Source organism: Gossypium raimondii, chromosome 10 (assembly GCF_025698545.1).
Source record: "Gossypium raimondii isolate GPD5lz chromosome 10, ASM2569854v1, whole genome shotgun sequence".
NCBI classification, from domain to species: domain Eukaryota; kingdom Viridiplantae; phylum Streptophyta; class Magnoliopsida; order Malvales; family Malvaceae; genus Gossypium; species Gossypium raimondii.
Window position 1 is genome coordinate 2,673,104 of NC_068574.1, and position 22,104 is coordinate 2,695,207.

The window sequence follows — 22,104 nt, forward strand, 5'->3', positions numbered from 1 at the left end:
CTTTTATAATCAAATGCTTTCAAATACATATATTTGTTACAAACAAATAAACAAATTTGATTTTGGACCATATTTTTCATGATTGTTTTGCGGTTCATGTTTGAAATTTGTGGTTCTTCCTCCTAATAATGTTGTCTCTAAGTTTCAAACTCATGTTCTCTCATTGGGAGTGTAATGGAGCTTACCACTGCATCCAATACTTATTGGTATTAAGCACATTATTTAATCACTATGTTATGTCACAACCACAACGTGAATGAAAGAAAATATTTTATGTTATACTTCTTCGCCACTCAGGAACGTGTCAATACCAAACGCATCGTTGACTTTCACGTTGACTCCATCTGAAGTAATGTCTGAACAGGCCATTCGCCCTCAATACCTTTGGGTAAGACCACCCATTCCTCTCAGAGGGAGGTATCTACCCACTTTTTAGGTATGGATATTCACCGAGTGTGAACGCACTCACTTTTAATATGATAAGGAATTCATTTAGGTATAATAGCCTCGTACTGAAAAGGTCCCATGATATATGCTCGTGAATATTCTTTACGCATTTGGCGAGATTGAATGCTTATCTGACCACACCACACTATAGGACAAGAGGACCTCTCCTATAAAAACCCTTCTTACGATGAAGAAAGAATTGACATTTTGAGCCTTAGGCTTACTTTGAGCAACCTCTTCCTCTTCCAGCAATCATCCTGTCCTCTTGTCCCTGTTCTGACTCTTGGTCTCTTTAGATGAACCGACCTCCTCTTTTGTTGTACCACCGTGTATCAACATTTTATTTAAATTTTATTCAATAGTGATTATAGATGGACTAATAAAAAATTTGTATATAAATCTTATTAAACACATATTTAATACTTGAATATATGTTTTTAATAATTTTATATGAAAAGATAATAACACCATATTTATATTATTATTAATCATTTAAAAATTATATTAATTTTTTCAACTGAAATATTGATACTAATTAATTTGAATCACATATCTAACATATATTAATTTAATTATCATATTTAATATAATAGAATTCATAATTTCCAACTTATAAGACCCACCAAAACATCATGGCCAATCACTGCTCTAATCATCACTATTTTCATTCTATTAATTTCCAATAGTTAATGAAATATGAAAATTTAAAATAATTTATTGCTTAAAAATTAACCCTCTGATTATGGTGGTTTTCTATGATAGGCAGTGAAAGTGAAAGGATTTCTCGATGGGTTGAATTAAACCCTAAAAATATTGAATTAAAAAATGTGGAAAATAATTGAAGTCTTATTTTGACTTGTATTTTCAAATATTAAATAATATCTAATAATGGAATATTTGTGAAATAAAAGAGAACTAAAATATTTTACCCCCAAAATGATCTCATAGTCCATCATGGATTACGTGAATGATCATAATCATGTTTACATTTGAACAAAGAAAAAAAAATCATGTTTACGTTATGACCTAATCATTATTATTGTTGTTATTTAATTATTTCTTAAAAAATGAATCTTGTTTTGATCTAATTTGGCATTTGGATATGTAGTTAGTATTCTAATGAGTATTCCGGATGGTTACTTTCCCTCTATCTCTTCTTTTCCTTTTCTATTATCCATTCTTTAATATTCTACAAATTTGAGCTAAATTGCAGGAAAGTTCCTGACATTGGTGCTTTCGTTGTTATGGAGACATGAGCACAAGAAATGATGTGTCAATTGCAAGAGTCTCATTCAAAGCATGATCAGATGTTGACCTCCTTCAATCCAACGTGGTAGCTCAGAAAAAGATGATAGAAGCTTAATAGAAAACCTTGCAAGATGTGGCTTCCCAGATTTCTCTTTTGAATTCTCAAATGGTGCAATTGTCTAAAATCATTGGCGATGCTAGTGGGTTAGGTAGGGGCTCTAAAAATTGAAGACATGTGAGAGTAAAGGAAGAGATAGAGGATGAATTTCCTTTTCCACCCAAACCTACGTATGTGGAGTTACCCCTATTCATTGGTAAGAATCCTAAAGATTGGACTGCATCAGCACATGACTTCTTTGATTTTTACAAGATAGAAGACCACCATCGAGTTACGATGGCATCATTTCGGATGGATGGACTAGCAAAGAAGTGGTTTCAATGGATGCAAAGAAGGAGACAATTGTGACCGATTATAAGGTATGAAAATGCAAATATGACCAATTACAAAGTATGATATGCAAATGTGAATGATACAAGGTAAAGACATGTTAATATATATGATTGATGCCCATGTGAGTAAAACATTAGGATACAATTGGCATGTTAATAGGGTCATATGTGCACTTGTATGAGATACTTGACGGTATGGAGATTATGATAGGCTATATTGAGATCCAACATTTGTTGCGGATCATCTAGTAATCTTTGTCTCTACGGAGACTTCGGTATGGTGAAGGGATGTATTTCTATATGTATATACATTGATACCTACGGGCTTTTGCACTCTGGTGCTTTGGTGTAGTGTAGCTTATGCTCTTATAAGCTACCTAGATGTGGTGTAGTTCACCCGCGTATCCGAATTCGTTTTATTAGGGTTCTATTAGGTGAAACATTGAATCAAACTTGGAAATTGGAGAAAAAAATTAAACGAATTGAATTTGATAAACTCATATGATATGTGATTCAATTGAAATGGTATAGATTTATGGATTGATGATAGAATATAACATTGAAATGAGTATATGTGAATTTCACACAAATTTGGTGATGCTTTGAGTTAAGCTTATAATGATTGATGCACATGAATGCTTATGTTTATATGCTCACCTTGTTGTGGCCTTAAGTGTCATGTCCTAGCTAAATGTATGTCAAAACTTTTTAGTAGTTAGCATGCTCACCTATGAGTAAAGTAAGTGTTTTAACTTCTATTTGAATTTACTAAACATTAAATGCTTACTATCATTGTTTTTCCTATATGTAGATTCTTGTTTTGTGGAACTCACCAATTCGGATTAGTGTGGATCACACTCTATCATCAAGACGGTAGAAATGTGTTTATTTTGGAACCTAAAATAGTGGAATGTATATAAGGTTTTAGTTATGTAAATGGTCATTCCCTAAATCTAAATGCCAAGGTTGAATGTGTGGCTATGGTTATGTTTGTGTTTGGCTTGATATGTGGCCTAGCTATGATTAATCTTGTTCATAAGTTATGTGTCATTTAGGCAATTGGTTCCAAAAGTTTCATATGCTTAAGTTGCATAATTGGCATAATAAGATGATTTGGTGAACTTGGTGAAATTGCATTATGATGGTTGTCAATATAGGTCACCAAATTTGTTTAATATGCGAAATGATAAGTTGAATTCAAAGGGGATTGAAATTGTTGCATTCTACCTATAGAGTCACAACACCACCTCACGGATGTCGCGACACTAGTTTAAAATGGTTAGAAACTTATAGTAGATTCTCTGTAAAGTCGCGACACCAACTATCATCGTCGCGACATTGAACCCTGATGTCGCGATGCCAACTTGGTGAATTTTGGAAACTTTACATTTTAGTCCCTAAGTTGTAATGCATGCCTATTGTTTTGGAGGTTGTGACATCACACCCCTAATGTCACGACGTCAATCCAAAATATTTTAAAACTTTACATTTTAGTCCTCCAATGGTCTCGGGTTATCAAAAGAGCTTTCATAAACTCGTATAAACCTCAGTATAAAATAATGTTTTGATATAATGATCATGCTAATGAATTTAAATTGTTGAATTGATGAAAATTATATTGTGAGTAAATGTAATTGCTCCGACAATGAATGTAACATCCTATAGCTCGGACTTGACGATCGGGTCGGGTAATAAGTGTTACAGAAACCATGTAAAGGCAGTCCAAATCAATAGTTAACTCATTTGTCACTACTACGAGGAACTAAAGTAAAAATGCATAATCATATAACAATATTAGATTGCAGGGTCAAGTTATACGGAAATCAATTTGTAACGCAAGTGTTGGTGCAATGTGATAGTACAGATGATAGCCAAGCTACATGTGAGGATAAGGAGAAATTTCTGAAAAATTTTCCTATAACAGCCTGAATTTTCAGTGGTAACGGAAATGGTGATTTGAAGTCACCAATTCCGATGAGTAAGCTTGTAAATTCTATTATTTAGTATTTACGAGTTAAATGTGATTTTAGAAAGATTTGTGAAATAGTGATTTAGTTTAGAAGGAATTATTAAGTTAATTGGTTTTGAAAACGGGGTATCGAGACATTGATTTTATAAAATGAGGCGTAAATATTTTTATAAATATTTACAGAGTGTCATTAAGGTAGTACTAAAGTTTCGTTGGAAAATTTTATCGTTTCGATAGTTAATTAATTAAAAAGAACTAAATTAAAAAAGGTACAAAACTTGCTAAAGTGATTAAATAGCATAAATGGTAATAAGGGAGACCTAAAAGGGCAATTAGACACCCAAAAAATGGATGAGGCGGCATAAGCAGAAAAAAATCTTGGAATTAGGTGATTTAAGGGTAAAATTGTAAATTTTGTGAAATTAAGCTTAAATAAAAAGAAATCTAAAGATTTCTAGGCAATTCTTCTTCAATTCTCAGCCAAAAACAGCCATTAGAGAGCTTCTTAAGCTGTTTTTTTTATATTTTTACTTCATGTAAGTTTAATTCTTGCTTTTCTCTTGAAATTTTTATGTTTTTGAGACTTTTACAATTAGGTCCAACTATCTATTTCATTAGTTTTTGATATTATGGGTAATTTTGAAAGTTACCATTGATGAGCACTGGATGTTTATAATGAATTAACATGGATTTGAAGCTTTAATTTTGTTATATGGTGATTTCATCAAGAAATTTCAATAGAAATTGACTTTACGACCTAATTGTGAAGAAGATTAAATCTTAGGGTTTGGAATTAAATTATATTTATCAAAGGCTGTATAATAGCTTATAATATTTAAGTAGTGTTAATTGAGAAAAATTAGCTCATTTGATGAGTTAATTAGTAAGAGACTAAAGTGCAAAAATTGTAAAAGTTGAGGTAATTGTGTAATTTTGATATTTGAAGGGTATAAATTGTGAAGTGGACTGAAATTGAAATATATGCTAATGAATGAAAAATTTTGCATTCTAGATCAAGAGCTCGTAGATCAACGAGAAAAAGGGAAATTAGCCGAGTAGTCTCTGAACTATTACCAATTTTACAATCCAACCCAGGTAAGTTCATATGGTTAAAATTTCATGATTATTTGTTAATTTAAGAATGGTATAATATATTTATTCATATTTTGTTGTTGAAATTAATATTATTGTAAAAGTATGAAAATTGAATTGAATGTTTAAAATTAGTAGAACGGAGATCGTTCCGTGGCAAAGAATGAATTGACGGATAAGACCATGGTAGTTTTTAAATGTAAGACTATAGCTGGGCTATGGCATTTTAATGAAAAGACCATAACTAGATTATGACACCTTGAACGTAAAACCATGGTTGGGACCATGGCGGTATATATACATCTGTAAGACCATAGCTGGGCTATGGCATTCTGATGATAAGACCATAACTAGGTTATGGCACTAAAAATGTAAGACCATGGCCCAATGCATGTGTAAGACCATAGTTGGACTATGGCACAAAAAGAATGATGTACTCATATCCGTAAGTTGTTCTTCGATTCAGTAAAAAATGGTAAGAGATTTATGTGATTGAATTGAAAGATTTATAAATTATTATTGATATTGATCTGAAGGAAGTGTGTTTATTGATTATATTGTATTTGACAGGAAAAAATGTATGATTTATTTACAATTTAATTTATTATAATATATTAAGTTCGGTAAGATCAATGTTTAATCTATTGAACTTACTAAGCTTCATTAAGCTTACTCGTGTTGTTTAATGTTCTTGTAGATTAACGTGTAGTCGAAAAATCGGATCAACACATCAAGCTACACTATCCAGTTTAATCCGATAGTTTTTGCAATGTAAATTTTGGTTTATATGGCATGTATAGGGTTGAATTGGCAATGATATAATTTGAAATATGGTTGTGAATGATATATATATATTGTATGTATATTTATATAATTAGTAGTAGAATTTGATAAATCAATGAAATGAGTTAAATAGGTAGGTATAAGTAAATAAAATATTTGTGATGTTATGTCATGTCGAGAACATGTTTTCGTTTGTATTGATTGCTTGTTTGGGATATATTGGGGTATGTGAATGTTGAGTGAAGGTTAATGTCAAAATGGGTGAGAAAAGTGGCCTTAAAATGGCCTATTTTAGTCCACACGGGCGTGTGTCTCAGCTATGCGTGACACACGTCCTAGCACATAGGCGTGTAGTCTGGCCGTGTGACCCCTGCACCTTAATTTCATAAATTAGTTACTCACACGGCCTGACACACAGGCGTGTGACTTGGCCGTGTGAACCAAGTCAGAGAGTTACACGGGTAAGGACAGGGGCTAGGATACGGCTGTGTGCCTCATATCAAATGCGCATACGGCCTAAGACACGGGCGTGTCTCCTAGCCGTGTGAGCCACACGGGCGTTATCCCCTACTTCTAAGAAAATTTTTGAGATTTTGGGAAAATTCCGTTAGTACCCGGTTTAATCCCGATTCACTTCTAAGGTGAATATTGGGCCTCGAGGGTCCATCTAAGGGACAATATGAGTGTTATATGATTGATTCTTAGTATGTGTAACAAAGGTTGGGAAATGCCCTAAAGTTCGGTAATGTTCTGTAACCCTATTCCGGTGACGAATAAAGGTTAGAGGTGTTACATTTCTAGCTTGGAACTTTGTGGACAAGGTTCCCTTACCAAGGGAAGGCAATGTAACAGAATTGGGGCCTAATGAGTAGCCCGTTTAGCAACATGTACCAGCTCAGAATCACACAGGAACACTTGAAAGAAAAGAGCCAAAAGCATTAGGAGACTATGTGCGTTTTTATTAGCAACCACTAGGATTATATAAAGAGAAATGGTTGTAACAAAACGAGTATTCAAGTTGGTTATTCATTATTCTTTTTTCTTCTATCTCTTCTATTACTTTTCTATTCTCTGTTCTTTAATATTCTACAAATCTGAGCTAAATTGCAGGAAAGTTCCTAACAGTTTATTTGGGTAAACTACACCTAATGTTACTAAACTATTAGTAAGTTTATGTTTTGGTCACTCAACTTTAAAAAGTTACAAATTTGTCATTAAACTATTCAAAAGTTTTATTTAAGTCTCTGAGTTGTTAAGTTTTTTTTTTAAGTCTAGCTGACAAGCTCTAAGCTACAATTAAATGATCAGTACGATGGATCAATACACATAGAAGAATAGAAGATCATACCTTATATCCAAGTCAATCTGACGTTAGTGTCGGAGATAGAAGAAGAAAGTTATTTGGATTTTGGTTCGCAGACTTGTGATGTTTAAATTTGTTTCATGAAAAAATTGAATTGTAGAAGAGAAGAGAAAAGAGAGCTTTAATTTTGATTGGTACAAGCGGTGCAAACAGAGAAGGACATACAACAACAATTTTAATAACCCGGTGACTCAAATGAAAATTTTCAAATAGTTTAGTGATCATTTTGTAACTTTTTAAAGTTAAATGACCAAAACGTAAATTTATTAATAATTTAGTGACCTTGAATGTAATTTACCGTATTTGTTTTTATATTAATCAAGTAAGCATAAAAAAACAAAATACATATGTGAAAATCTTAAAAACTATAAAATATTAATAAAAGTGTGCCTATAAATCATGTTAATAATTTTTAAACACATAATATTATATTTCATCTCTTATTTTGTATCACTAATAAACCATGGTCGTCAGTATCATATCCATATTGGTCATATTGGCTAATATGTACCATTTTGACCAATAGAGGTTAGTAAATGCGGAGAATTCATTATTGGGCTCGCTTCAGTAGATACCTTAAGAAATAAAAAGAAAATGCAACTTGATCTCTTAAAAATTTATAATTCAATTTTGCCCCCAAAATAATTTTTTTAACTTCACTCCTATTTACCCTAAACCGGTATCACATAATTTAAGTTTAGTTCAAATTAAAATTACAATGTGTTTCGTTCCGCCTCGACCAATACTAGTCTATACCATTATCACGGGTTCATACTAATTGGCACAAGATTTTGATATTTTAGTCAATTTTCATTTTGTTTTGTGTTAACTATTTGTATTCTTCATAATTACATATATGAAAAGGTATTTTAAGAATACCAATAAATTTAAAAAGATACACGAAACATATTAACATCAACACATATCAATAATAAAATAAACAATACATCTACCGATACAACACAATAACCTTCACCTAATCTCATGGGTGAATCTTTAAGAATTATTAAATTATAATTTACATTTTAACCTCCAAAACAAAAACAAATTTCTATTTAATCATTTAAAAAAGAGATGAAATCATAAACTAAAACACGATAAAATTATATTTTAATCTCTTAAAATACTATAATTTAATTCCAATTTCTATATTTGCCCTTGCCTAATCTCATTAACTTTTTTATAAAATGATGATAAGTGTGAAAGGGATTTGCATTTTTCTCATAATAATAAAGAGGATACCAAAAAGAAACCATAGAAATAAAAATTAAAAGCACAGCCAGTCGAACTTAGCTAAGGGAAAATCCAACCAAAAAGATAGAGTGGGAGTGGGTCTCCACTCACCAGCATTTCATGCCCATATTTATGGAACTTATAACCAAGTCATTGACTATACCATTATCTATGCAATATTCTATGCCACTACTTTTTTAATTTTCTCCTTAAGTCAACTTCACTACATTTTGATCCTTCTTTTTTTTGCATGAAATTTCCACTTCAAGAAGAAAAACACTACCACCAATAGTCAAAAAAGTGAAGGTAAATATAGTTGAAAATGAAAATATATGCATGCTCTAATTATTAAGTATTGTAGAATTATTTTGCATTGAATTTAAGTAGAAGACCACTAAGTATTTCGAAATAATATATGAATAAATACCTTTGCTCTTTTTTACACAATACTTAGAACGATTCCGAGATTTTTTTTCCCATAAATGGGAGGATAATGCACTTCAATGCATCGAACCCACATCATCTTACATTGGCAATAATGCTCATGCCAATCGAGTTAAGACTCATCGGCTGGTATATAAGAAATGTTTTAATTTCAGAAGTGGAGTTTAACTACTGTTTTTTCTTTCTTAATTCTTGAATTTTTTATTTTTTTTATTAACAAAACTTTGTGTGTGTGTGTGTGTGTTTCAATGCGCATGCAAAACTTCCAATCTCTACCATTAATTGTAAAATACTCACCTAGCTTTCTTTTCTTCTATTCATAATCATAACCTTCTTTCTCTGTTTAATTATGGTTTCAAACCCTCTTCTATGTTGAAACCAGAAGTTAGTCCATTTATTTTGATTTGATATAATTTAATCTTTCAACTTTTACGATGTTATTAGTAATTTTAAATTGATAATACCATTAGTTATCGTATTCAAAGTAGTGATGTAATTTTTAAAATAACTTTAAATATTCGGTTTAATATCGATTGAATATGATTGATTGAGTTTTTAGGTGACCTTGATTGTGCGACCAAATAATACTTAAAATAAAATTTTGCATCATCAATTAACAGAATAAATCGATAAAACTATTATCAATTTAAACCTAGTGATAACATTATAAAATTAAAGGGATCAAGTTGCATCAAATTAAGGAAAAAGAATTATATCCCAAATCTCAACATAGTAGAGGGACTTAAAACTAAAATCATACTCTTTCTCTATGGGCATTTACCACATCCATTAGCTTATGTTCCCTTGAATCATCCTTTTCACATTGGTTTCGCATTCACTTAGAAAGTTCTTAGAAATTATTATATATAAAATAAAATTGTTATGATAAATTTAAAAAATTATAAATGGAACATATGAAAATTTTAAATTTTCACTTGTGTAATAATAAATAAAGAAACATTCATGTTCCTTATGATCACCCCTTTATTTGGCTGTCGATTAGAATGGTTAAAGATGTGGGAGGATAACGACAACATTATTTGGTTTGACTTTAAATTTGACTAACTATATCCATTATCCAAAATTAATTATACTTAAATTCCATCTACCGTGATTATGATGTGGGAGAAGGATGCGACGGCTCATACGATAGGGGACGCGAAGAGAGAAAGTATGAAGGAGAGACCTTAAAGTTTTTCTCGATATAGGGGTAAGTATTTATAGGTGAGGATGACCCCTTTCAACCTTATGTCTTGACACGTGTATGATGCAAGTTCTATCTTGGTCGGCCATTTATGGAGAATCTAATTCTCTAGATAGGCAGTGACAGAATAGAGATGATTAGGTGAGATTTCACATGTAAACTATGTAAGAAAGGTTCCAACATCTGTCCTTGGTAAGGTGGATTATAAATTTCACATATTACGCATGCATGTTTGTAAAGTTTAGATTTTGTGAGGCGTTACTCCTAGGGATGACTTGCAAAATTGTGTTGTAACATGATAAGACCGATAAAACCTACTTAAGAGAGATACTCATAACTAGAGTTGTTGCCCGAAAGATAGGAATGTTTGAGAAAAAAACTATAAGCCCGAAAAATGGGCTTGGGCAAAAAAAACGGGTCAAGCCTCGGGTAAGTTTTTTTGGTCCGGCCTAACCCGAATTTTCAATTAAAAAAACCTTTGCTGTTTTTGTTGTTGTTTTCCTACTTTTTGCCACTGTTTTGCTACCATTTCACAATTATGTTGTACTATTTTGTTGTTAATGTTTGGATATTGTATAACACTTATTTTATTGTTAATTTTGCTACTATTTTTGGAGGCAAATGCTTGTTAAATTACACTTATATTAATGTTATTTAAGTATAAATATTTTTTAAAATTTATTTTCAATTTGTTGGAAAGCATTTATTTTAATATTTTTAGTGTATTTGATGTAATATATTTGTTAAATTTTTTGTATAAAAAATAAAATTAAAAAAATTAATACTAGTTGGGCCAGGCCAAGTTTTAGTATTTTTATCCGGATCGGGCTTGTGCAAAAATTTAGACCCATTTTTCGAACCTAGGCCTAACAATCGGACCTAAAATTTTGTTAGAGCCCGACCCGACCCATGAACAACTTTACTTATAACAAATTATGTGTTATTTTATTTTCTCCTATTAAAGGAAAATGTTTTGGTCTAGTCACAAAAAATATTAGATTAATATTTATCAGGAACTATTAAGCGTTGCAACTTTGTAAACCTTTGGGCCTTCTTTTATTTGTATGCCTTTGTAAAAGGCCCAACGCGTACTATTTAATCAAAGTTGCATGCGAGTTTATATAATATATTACCATACAAAACTCAAATAATAACTTTTTTTTAATATTTCGGATCTGTTTTTTTGACACAATACCTAGAACTATTTATAGCCCATTCTCAATCTATATATAGGAGAATAATGCGCTTCAGCGCACTCAAACTTACAATCTTATTGTATTGACAATAATACTCATACTAATCGAGTCAAGACTCGTTAACAAAACTCAAATAATATTAACCATTACTAATATACTTATCACGCGTGCAAATTAAAATTACTTTAATATAAGCATGTGTGCTAATAAAAAATACAATAAATTAAATATTTAATATCTGATTTAAAACTTATAATAATATGATATGTACGAAATTCTAATGAAATAAATGTATTTAAATTTTAAATAAAAATTAAAAGAAATAAATATATTTGAAAAATAATATTAAATGTATTCCAATTACTTTTGCTCATGTTTTACCTTATTTTATTAAAATTAAAACACCGTTATCAAACTTATAATAATATATTAATTTTGAGAGATATGTTTATAATTTTTTAAGTTAAAATTTTAAAAGATTAATTTTAAGCTTTTTAGTTATTTTATTTTACTGTCTAAATCAAATGTCATGCGGGTCAATAATTTTAATAATGGCTCACGAAGGAGTCAAAACTCTAAACATAAACCATAAAACGGATATAAAAATATAAAAAATTTTAATTTTTCACAAAAATACGCAATTATCTTTGAATTTATTGACAATTAAGGTCCGATTATATTGTAATACCAACCCAAATTTACTCAATTAAATGGATATGAATAAAAGAGAATCGGAAAAAGAAAATCAGAGTAATTTCTCTGTAAAAAACAGATTTGATTTCTAAATATGGATTCTAGTTTCGACTCTCTAACCAAAATCCAGTTATAGTCTGTTAACATCGAAGCAAAATTTAAAAAGATCTTTACCATATTGTTTTTCTTTCCTTTTAATGTCGCTTCAATTTTCTGTAAAACAAATGAGTTTACTTTTCTCGGCATCCAAACACGACTCAGAAGTCGGAACCGATCATAATGTTATCCGAGAAGCCAAAAGAGCCCATCAGCAAGCGCCAACAACTGCACCACATTTTCCATATACGAAGGTGTTTTTCAGGTAAAAAGAACAACGCCGCCAATTCCATCACCATCTTCGCATCGATAAACAAGTGCTTTGATAAATGTACCCATCAGCTCACCAAGGTTTTATCGGTGCTTGCCCGTAAAGTAACCCCATCGTGTCGCATTAAGGGATTCGAGGTTATCGAAAAGAAAGACAAACCCCAGTTCGATTACGTCGATGTTAAAGCCGTCCGTCCCGCACTTCAACTCCAATTCGAGCCATGTAGTTTTAACGTCTTGCCTCTACCAACACCATTTCTTGTTTTACAGCGGAACTTGCTTCCACCGTTGGGACCGGATAAAAAAGGGACCATCGTGCTTGACTTGGATGAGACGTTGGTGCATTCGAGACTCGGCCCTCCTCCGCCGAGGTACGATTTCGCGGTTTCGAGGGTGATGGACGGAGTGACAATTTATTTCTACGTGTTTAAACGGCCTGGGGTCGACGAGTTCTTGGAGATCATCAGCAAGAAATATGAGGTCGTCGTTTTCACGGCGGGGCACAAAGCGTACGCGTCCAAGGTGATCGACACGCTCGACCCTAAAGGATTGATATCGCATAGGTTTTATAGGGATTCATGCAAGCAAGTGCGGGGAAAATTCATTAAGGACTTGTCGGAGATAGGGAGGGACTTGAGGAAGACTGTCATCGTCGACGATAACCCAAAGTCGTATTCGTTGCAACCGGAAAACGGGATACCGATCAAGCCGTTCTACGGCGATGAGCTTTGGGACAGGGAATTGATGAAGTTGGCCGGTTTTTTCGAGAGATGCGATGTTTTTCAAGACATGAGAGACGCTGTGAACCATTATCTTCGAGGTGCTAAAGATTAACACGAGCTCCACATTTGTTTGGTGAAGCAGTGTTTTAGAGCTTCATCCTCTTCTTCGACGCTCTATGAATTAAAAATGATGTTTTTCACCTATGATTATACAGTTACTGAATGGCTCAAGAACAAAAGATTTTTAGGGTGATAGGAAGTCTCTCCTAGTAACTTTCCAACATTTAGTTGTTTATATTCGTCTTTCCTTGTTTTTTTTTTTAAAGAATTCGATCATTCTTTTATTTGATTATTTTGAGTTGTTGTGATTTTTTATATGCCCGATGATCTTAAACCGTCAAAATGTAGAAGAATGCTTTCATAAAGAGAATTGAAGAGCAAGGAGATAAAAAATTTTCTTTTTTGGTTAATTAATTTCCCAAAATTTGTGAAGGTTAAATCTTAATTTATAAGATTGGGGAGATATGGAAATGTAAATACTATTTCTTTTTTCTTTTTAAATTTTTTAGTATATTAAAAAAGAGTTTTAATCCCATTCATTTAGGTATTTAAAAGATTTAGATTAAATCTGTCACTTATAAAACCGCGACATGTGCAAAACTAAAAGATTAAAGATAAGTCGATCGAGTGTTAGCTTAATTGGTATGAGGATGTAAGTGCGTTGAAGCGCATTTTGCTCCTATTTATGAGTTGGGATGGGTAGTTCTAAATATCATATTAAGAAAAGCAACTATAATTATTGGTTGGAAAGGGCTATGGATAGTTCTATGCAAATATTTTATCATATATTTACACTAAATTCAAAAAAAATCCATTTATAGAAAATTTGAAAATTTTCATTTAGGAAGATTGCAATTTTTCTTTTATTTAAATAACTAAAATTTATTCTCTTTTTTTATTATGAAAAAATAGAATACATAATCTAATTATATAAACTAGACCATATCCCCCCCAACGTGGAGATCTTAAACAAAAGTAAATTATTTGTTTCATATATGTTGGACTAATTTGACCAAACGATCAGCTTCTTGATTATCCTCTCTGGAAATGTGTCAAATGCTCCATTGTTTAAATCGGGATAACACTTGATGGATCCTCTTGATCAAGGCAGAATTGGACCCTTCTGAAGAATTCTCCTGAATAGCTATAACCACCTCAAGGCAATTAGACTAAATAAGCACATTGTCATATCCCCGTTCAATAAGAAGACTCGGTCCGTCCAAAATGACCCACGATTCTGCATAAAAAAAAACAGAACAATTTTCCAACTATCTATTAAAACCAAGAATCCACGCTCCATCTCGATCACGGACTATTCCCCCTGCCATCACGTCACCAACTTCTTTTTGGACAAATCCATCTGTACTCAAACATACCCAATTGTTAACTAATTCAAAAAACGGAAACTTACCTCATGGTTCAGTCAAGTTGCCCCTACTAGTAGAGACTTACTGCTTTGTCCAACTATTAATAGTTTTCCTAACACTCTATGAAGCACCCTGGAAGATAAAAAGACTGTGATTCTTCCAAATATGTCAAGCAATGATCCCAAAAAGATATTGCCAGTCCACGTCTCCCAACCACTAGCCATGTTGATTTTCCAAGTTTAAAACTAGCCACTCATGTAAATTTCCTGCATAGAATCTAGAGTACCATTCAACTGGGATTAACTAGTCCCAAATATTCCTCACTGCAGGACATTAATCCATACTAGCATGTAGCACATCTTCAGGACTATGACCACAAACCCCACAGGCTGAATCATGTTCAAATCCTCAGCATGTTATTTCCACCTTGGTAAGCAGGCGCTGATTAAAAGCAAGCCAAATAAAGAATCTAACCCATCGGGGTCCTTGGAGTTTCCATGGGATGCACCACATCAGTTCTTTCGGATTCCACGATCTTTCCCGAAGCTTCTTATAGGCGTTTTTAAGGGAGAAACAACCGGTCAAAGTACCTCCCCAAATAATCTTGTCAACCCTGGCTACCGGATGAGGTGGAGGTATCCCAACAATCTTCTGAATTATCTCCTCTGAGAGCCAAAGACGGAAGAGATCTAGATTCCATTTGCCATCCTCAGTAACCATATCACACAAAAGGCCATCCATATCTAGAGTGGGACATCCGAAACCATGTTAGCTAGTGGTCCCACTTTCGGGATCCATGGATCCTACCAACATCTAATAATAGTACCATCGCCTATTGACCAAAGCAATTTTTTTTGAATAAGCGGCCAAGCTTTAGAAAGGGTTGTCCACGGGAAAGAACATCTTCCCCGCAACAACGTTTCTGATAATCCACTTTAAATCCCGTATTTAATAACTAAAACTTCTAATTGACAACATTTCAGTTTAGTTTTAGAAAGGAAATTACATTTGTTTTACCTAATTTAACTCTTAATAATTAGTTATTATTTGTTGTATCTATACTGAATCTTATTTTATTTATTTACTCACTATTTGGAATTTAAATTAGTTGTACTTTTTGAAGTTTACAAGTATAAGTAGGTTAAAATTTTGTTATTAGTTGTTGTACTTTGTACAAATTATGGATTTAGTCTTTCTACTTTAATTTGACCAAATTTAGTTTTTGAACTTTTTAATTGCTCAATATTATACCTGTACTTTTCAAATTTTAAAATTTTAGTCCCAACTCAAATAGTAGTTGTTAAAGCTATTTGTTTAAATTTAAATACTAGTCATTACGCACAAGTTAGATTTAGTCCACGTTTTAAATTAGATCATTCTAAGTACCGAATTTTCAAAATTTAGTCTTGATGTAAATGACAATCGTTAATCTATTAGTTGAATTTTAATCAATAATATATTGAAATGACAAGCACATGACATGAACATATGATAGTATGTTTGGCGCATCATGTTTTGGAAATAACAAAACTTAAATTAGTGAATTTAACAGTTATCATTTGGTGAAGGTTTTAAATTTTAAGGACTAAAATACCAAATTAAAGTATATATATAAAACTAAATCTACAACTTTCATAAAGTTCAGGGACTAATAGCAAAATTTAACCTATTTTAAATGAACTAAAACTTAGTAATTAACAATACATGAACTATTGCAAGTTGAAACCCGTTAATAGTTGTAGTTAACAACTTAGTTTAGGTTTAGAAAGAAAATTACATTGGTTTTTGCCTAATTTAGCTGTTAATAACTAGCACTAAGCATTAAAACAAAAACAAAAACAACCCATTAATGTTTATCAAAACAGAAAAGTAAAGACATCCTTTTAATCACCGAATTTGCATAGATTTCTGTAAATGTTCTTCTTCTTCGTATTTCTCTGCATAACAATTCTAACTGGGTATTGTTTAATCAATACCCAGAGCCAAAAATTATGTCATTCAAGGTAAACAAAAGGGTTCAGCTCAAGTCCACCATGCGCTACCACCGCCTCTTCCATTGCCAACACCTCCACCGTGTCCACCACCCTAAGAGACGATCATCGTCTCTGAAAACCAAATCCTTCTCCTTCATTTCTTCCATAAGCAAGTCCATTCACAAATGCCAGTGCCGCATCCTCCAATTCTTTTCTAAGTTGGCTGCCGGCCCGAGACGACACCAATGCTTCGTGATCCTCAAACGGGAAGAAGAACCGATCAGCTCGGAACCCAACGTCGGGCCGAGGATTAAACTCAAATTCAGCACCAGTTTCTCACGGGTTGTCCCTCGCGTTACCGTGTTGAAGGAGGAGGAGCGCCAAGCCGAAGTCCAAGTTGAAAAACATCAACATTTGCTTCCTCCATTAGTTTCAAGTAAAAAAAGGACCGTCGTCCTCGACTTGGACGAGACCTTGGTCCATTCCACAACCGGCACACCTCCACCAAACTATGACTTCATGATCACACCGACCATCGAGGGTGTAACCATGAACTTCTACGTTTTGAAACGTCCTGGGGTCGATGAATTCTTGGAAGCCATAAGCAAAAAGTATGAAGTGGTGGTGTTCACCGCCGGGTTGGAGCAATACGCTTCATTGTTGCTCGACGTTTTAGACCCCAAAGGGCTGATATCGCATCGTTTATACAGAGACTCATGCAAGCCATTGGTGAAACGAAGGTTTGCCAAGGACTTGTCAACGATAGGGAGGGACCTTGAGAACGTCGTGATCGTCGATGATAACCCGAGGTCGTATGCTTTGCAACCTGCAAATGCAATCCCCATAAAGCGATTTGTCGATGATGTTGAAGACAAGGAATTGGAGAAGCTGTTAGGGTTTTTCGAGATGTATTGTGATGGGTTTGAGGATATGCGAGAGGCGGTGAAACAGTATTTAGGTGGTGCCAACAACACCACCAAACCGGCTCGGACATCATCGTCGTCTCGTCATCGTAATACTAGGGATCTTTCATCAGTTATAAAATATCACCACATATGAAAATTTATATATATAATTGTAGATTAAATGTATTTTTGTGTAAACACAGGAGATTAATTTTCGTCGAGACTTAATAAGTGGATTCAAAGGCCGCTCTTAATTCAAACCAATTGCTGGTTCATTTGTAGATTAAATGCGTTTCCTTTTAAATTATGAATCAAGAAAAACAAGTTTCTTTTTGAATGATAAGACCAAAAAAGAAAAGGCTTAAATTAAAGTGAAAGGGTTGAAACACTATTTGTGCTTAAATATAGTTTTTTTTTTTTTTTTTTTTGAGTTTGAAGTTTTTTTTGTTAAATTAAACTCTGATCATTGTTCTTACATTTGAGTTTGAGCTAGACAATTGTTATCACATCGAGGCTTCAACTTTTTTTTATCTAAGTTAGTCCTTTGAACTTGACAATCGTTTCCACAAAAGAAAATTCAAACCCAAATGTGAGAACAATTGTCAAGTTTAGGGTCTAACTTGGACAAAAAAAGTTCAAGCCCTAATTTAGAAAAAGTTATCAAGTTCATGTTTCAAAAAATGATTTAACCCTATTTCAAGGAGGTAACATTTATTAAATTATCTCACACACGATATGGATGAAAGAAAATATTATATATATTAAAAAATTTTAACTGATAATGATCATTTGGTGTTGTGATAAAACTTGTGTTTAAATCTTATTGAACGTGTTTAATCTTTAGATATATTATTTTTAATTATTTTATTTAAAATTATTATATAAAAGCACGAAAAGATAAAAGTATCATTAAAATAATTTAGTTATTATTTAAAAGAAAAGGATAAATAGGTTTTCTTCAATTAAGTTTGCTCGATTAATTTCGATACCATCGGCACCAACTCAATTAAAAACTTTAAAATAATGGTCATATCTTCTTGTTTGATCTTTCCATTATTTTAAGTTAATTTAATCTTTTATTTTTAATATTATTAATTAATTTAAATAGTTAATACAATTAATTATTAATATTAATGTTGATTTTCTTTTGAAAATATATATTTACTCGTTATGGTAATTTGAATTTTTTGTGTTAAAAAAGATATTTTTAAGAAAAAATTATGTTAATATTTTAATTGTTGCTACACAATTAGTGTAAATGGAACTGTTAAATTGCAATGGCTACTACGGTTTGGTACTGTGAAACTATGCAAACAAAATAACAAATAACATTAAGAATTTGTTTACGCAATTCAATTTCTCTATATCTGTGGAGCTTAGCTTAGTAAGAAATTTCACTATCCTTGGTCAACAATATAACAAGTGACTCACATTTTATCACTCTCTAAGTATAGAGACCTCACCCTTGTGTCTAAAGACTATAATTAACTTTCACTTCTAAATCCTCCTCTTGAGAACTTGGGTAGTAAACACTTTCAATAATATTTACAATACAACCTTTGCCTCAATGGCAGTCTCTAGTTGGCATTGTCGAGTGCCACTCATCAACTATTAGCTCATTTTGCCTTGACATTAACCAAAATAGTTAATGTATTAATTATTTAGATTAACTAATGTCTTATAAAAGTAGAGAAATTTAGCCAATAAGTGTTTAAGGTAATGGTAAGTTACATTGTACTTTCAATGAAAGAACTCTGGTTCAAGTCTTGTAGATGACTTTGTTGGAAAGAGCAACCATGAATCTCAAAATAGTCTTTTATAGATCATAAAACGAACATAAAAAAAATCTTAATTATACAAAAAAAATAGAAAAGTTTAATTATGCCAAATCGAAATATGAGAATTAAACCTCAAAATTTAGTATATTAAAAGGATCAAAACTAACATTTTACCAATATTTTTATTTAAATAAGGGATAATATAATTTTTTGTCCCTAAACTTTGTAATTAGGTCCACTTTGGTACTTGTACTATTTTTTTTTTCACTTCGGTACTTGAATTTGGCAACTAGATCCATTTTGGTCCTTGAGCCTGAATTCCATCAAGATTTGATGAAATGACTCGTGTTCTTAAAATAAAATTGGATTGGTCTCCAGTTTCAACATGTGCATATGCCATGGACACGCTTAATTTGTCCGATTCTTCATTCGTTGTATTTTAATTGCGTGGACTTGTATTTATTTTAATATTGTAATATGTTTATAATGATAAAGGTTAATATATATATATATATATGTGTAAAATTAATTAAAATGATTTTGTTACCAAATATTGGAAGATACTTATTAAGATTTGTATTAATGCATTAATTTAATAATTTTATTCATCATTCTAATAGATCATAGGATAATTATGAAGATAGTCACCCACACCCATTTTTTTTCATTTATTTGTTTCTCATAATTTTAAATTTTACACTTTTCTTTCACCAAAACTACTACAATTCCGTTTTAAACTATCGACACTCGATAATAAAATCCAAAAATAATCAATAATGAGTAACGGGCTTTAGGGTCTACAGAATTTTAATCCAAAAAGGCCAAATTCTATTAAAGTACCTATACTATGCGATTTTGTTAAATTTAGTCTTTCTACTATACTTTGATAATATTCTTAGTCTTCCACTTTTCAAAATATGTATTTTCAATCTCGAACCCAACCCTTTTCTTTAATTCCACCAAATAACTCAATGTGGCTTTTTTTTTTAAATGATAAAGTAATATATACATCTTGACATTTTATTTTACAATGAGGCCATTTTTTACACAATTAAAAAAAATGTAAAATAAAATAAATTCAAGTTGTAACCATGTTTAAAAAATACATATTTTTAAAAATAAATTAAAAATATCAAATTGCAGTATAAGGATTAAATCCGGTAAAATGTCATAATACGGGGACCTTTATAAAATTTGACCAAACAATTCCACCCTGTCGCTTTGCTAATCAATTATACCCAACGACTCAAGCTTGCAATCCGAAGCTCCATCTTCATGACCGTTACACCGAACCAAAATTTGAAACATAACGGAGCCTCAGAGCTTCCCGTTATTACCCGAACCAAAGGGAAACCTCCGCTTTGGCTTTATGTTTTTTTAAATCTACGAACTTATCCTATAAGCGGCTAATGATTAATCTCCATCGCCCTTTCATAATCCACAGCCCTGAAATGGTTTCCAAGATTATCAAGAAACGAACTCCGCCACGATCCATCAAGCGCCACCGTCATCACCACCGGAGAAAGACTTCTCCGGTGAAGAAGAATGGTTCGTTCTCCGTCATTGCCTCCCTCAACAAGTCCATCAAGACTTGCCGTCGTCGCATCGTGAGGCTTTTCTCGAGGTTAGCCCATATAGCAACCCCTTCCACCGCCGCCAAACGCTACCGTAATGGCTTCCAACTCCTCAAGCAAGAAGAAAACGAAGAGCAACAAGAGTTCTGTGGGTTCGAAAGCAATTTCATCGTTCCTCGTGCTTTAGTGTTCGAGCGGTGCTTGCTTCCGCCGTTGATTTCCAAGACGAAAAAGACGATCTTTCTTGACTTAGACGAGACCCTGGTACATTCTAGCCCCGACCCACCTCCCGAAACGTACGATTTCGTCGTACGGCCGAGCATTGAAGGCCAGGTCATGAACTTCTACGTGTTGAAACGGCCTGGCGTCGATTTTTTCCTGGAAGAAATAAGCAAGAAACACGAAGTGGTGGTTTTCACGGCGGGGCTCAAGCAATATGCTTCCCAGGTCTTGGATAAGCTCGACCCGAAGGGCTTAATATCCCACCGGCTTTATCGGGATTCTTGCAAGGAACTGAACGGGAAGTTCGTTAAAGACTTGTCTGAAATGGGGAGGGATTTAGGGAGAATTGTCATCGTCGACGATAACCCAAACGCTTACTCTCTGCAACCAGAGAACGCCGTCCCTATACGGCCATTTGTGGAGGATAGTCACGACAGGGAGCTGGAGAAATTGGTTCAATTCTTTCAGTGGTGTGAACGGTTCGAGGATATGAGAGTAGCGGTCAAGCAGTATTTCAACGGTGGCGGCGCTGCTGATGATTATGGCTTTGTTCAGTTGAAGCTATGACTCTTGCAGTCTTGCTCTGCTCATAAGGGTGGTTCAATTCTTTTTTTTTTTCTTTCTTGTTTTCGTTTTTGAACAATAGATTTTGTTCATGTTAGAAAAAAAAAAGAAGCTTGCATTATGATTAGATCCAATTCCACGTCTCCATTGTTATATTCTCTTCTCTTTCTTTTTTCTTTTCCCAGATTTTTCATGTAAGAATTAAAGATCTATAACTAGTTTCCAACTTTCAAAGCACAGATTTTTAATGGCATCAAGTTCTAATGAAGTCTGAAAAGTAGGACCCTTTCCAGTGGTAAAAGGCTATTGCTCAAATCTCTAATTTTTAATTCAAGTTTATGTTTTAGCCTCCTAAAAAGAAACCCATTGTCATCATCATCATCAACAACAGCTTACCCTCTGGTTCATAGAAAAAAAATCTCTTAGAACAATTCAATAATAATAAAATAAT

General features: G+C 32.8%; 3 protein-coding genes across 3 annotated transcripts; all 3 read left to right on the forward strand.

Annotated features, from left to right (window-relative positions):
* Positions 1 to 12,401: 12,401 nt before the first annotated feature.
* On the forward strand, positions 12,402 to 13,322 carry LOC105775972 (uncharacterized). The gene is made up of 2 exons (XM_052622022.1): positions 12,402 to 12,677; positions 12,759 to 13,322. The coding sequence occupies exons 1-2, from the start codon at positions 12,402 to 12,404 to the stop codon at positions 13,320 to 13,322; spliced, it is 840 nt and encodes a 279-aa protein (XP_052477982.1).
* Positions 13,323 to 16,670: 3,348 nt separating this feature from the next.
* On the forward strand, positions 16,671 to 17,669 carry LOC105775132 (uncharacterized). Its single transcript, XM_052622024.1, has 2 exons — positions 16,671 to 16,907; positions 16,983 to 17,669. The coding sequence occupies exons 1-2, from the start codon at positions 16,671 to 16,673 to the stop codon at positions 17,667 to 17,669; spliced, it is 924 nt and encodes a 307-aa protein (XP_052477984.1).
* A 2,975-nt stretch (positions 17,670 to 20,644) lies between these two features.
* On the forward strand, positions 20,645 to 21,892 carry LOC105777668 (uncharacterized). Its single transcript, XM_012601033.2, has one exon. It carries the CDS (start codon positions 20,703 to 20,705, stop codon positions 21,654 to 21,656), a length of 954 nt encoding a protein of 317 aa, XP_012456487.1. The 5' UTR covers positions 20,645 to 20,702; the 3' UTR covers positions 21,657 to 21,892.
* The last annotated feature ends 212 nt before the right edge of the window (positions 21,893 to 22,104 follow it).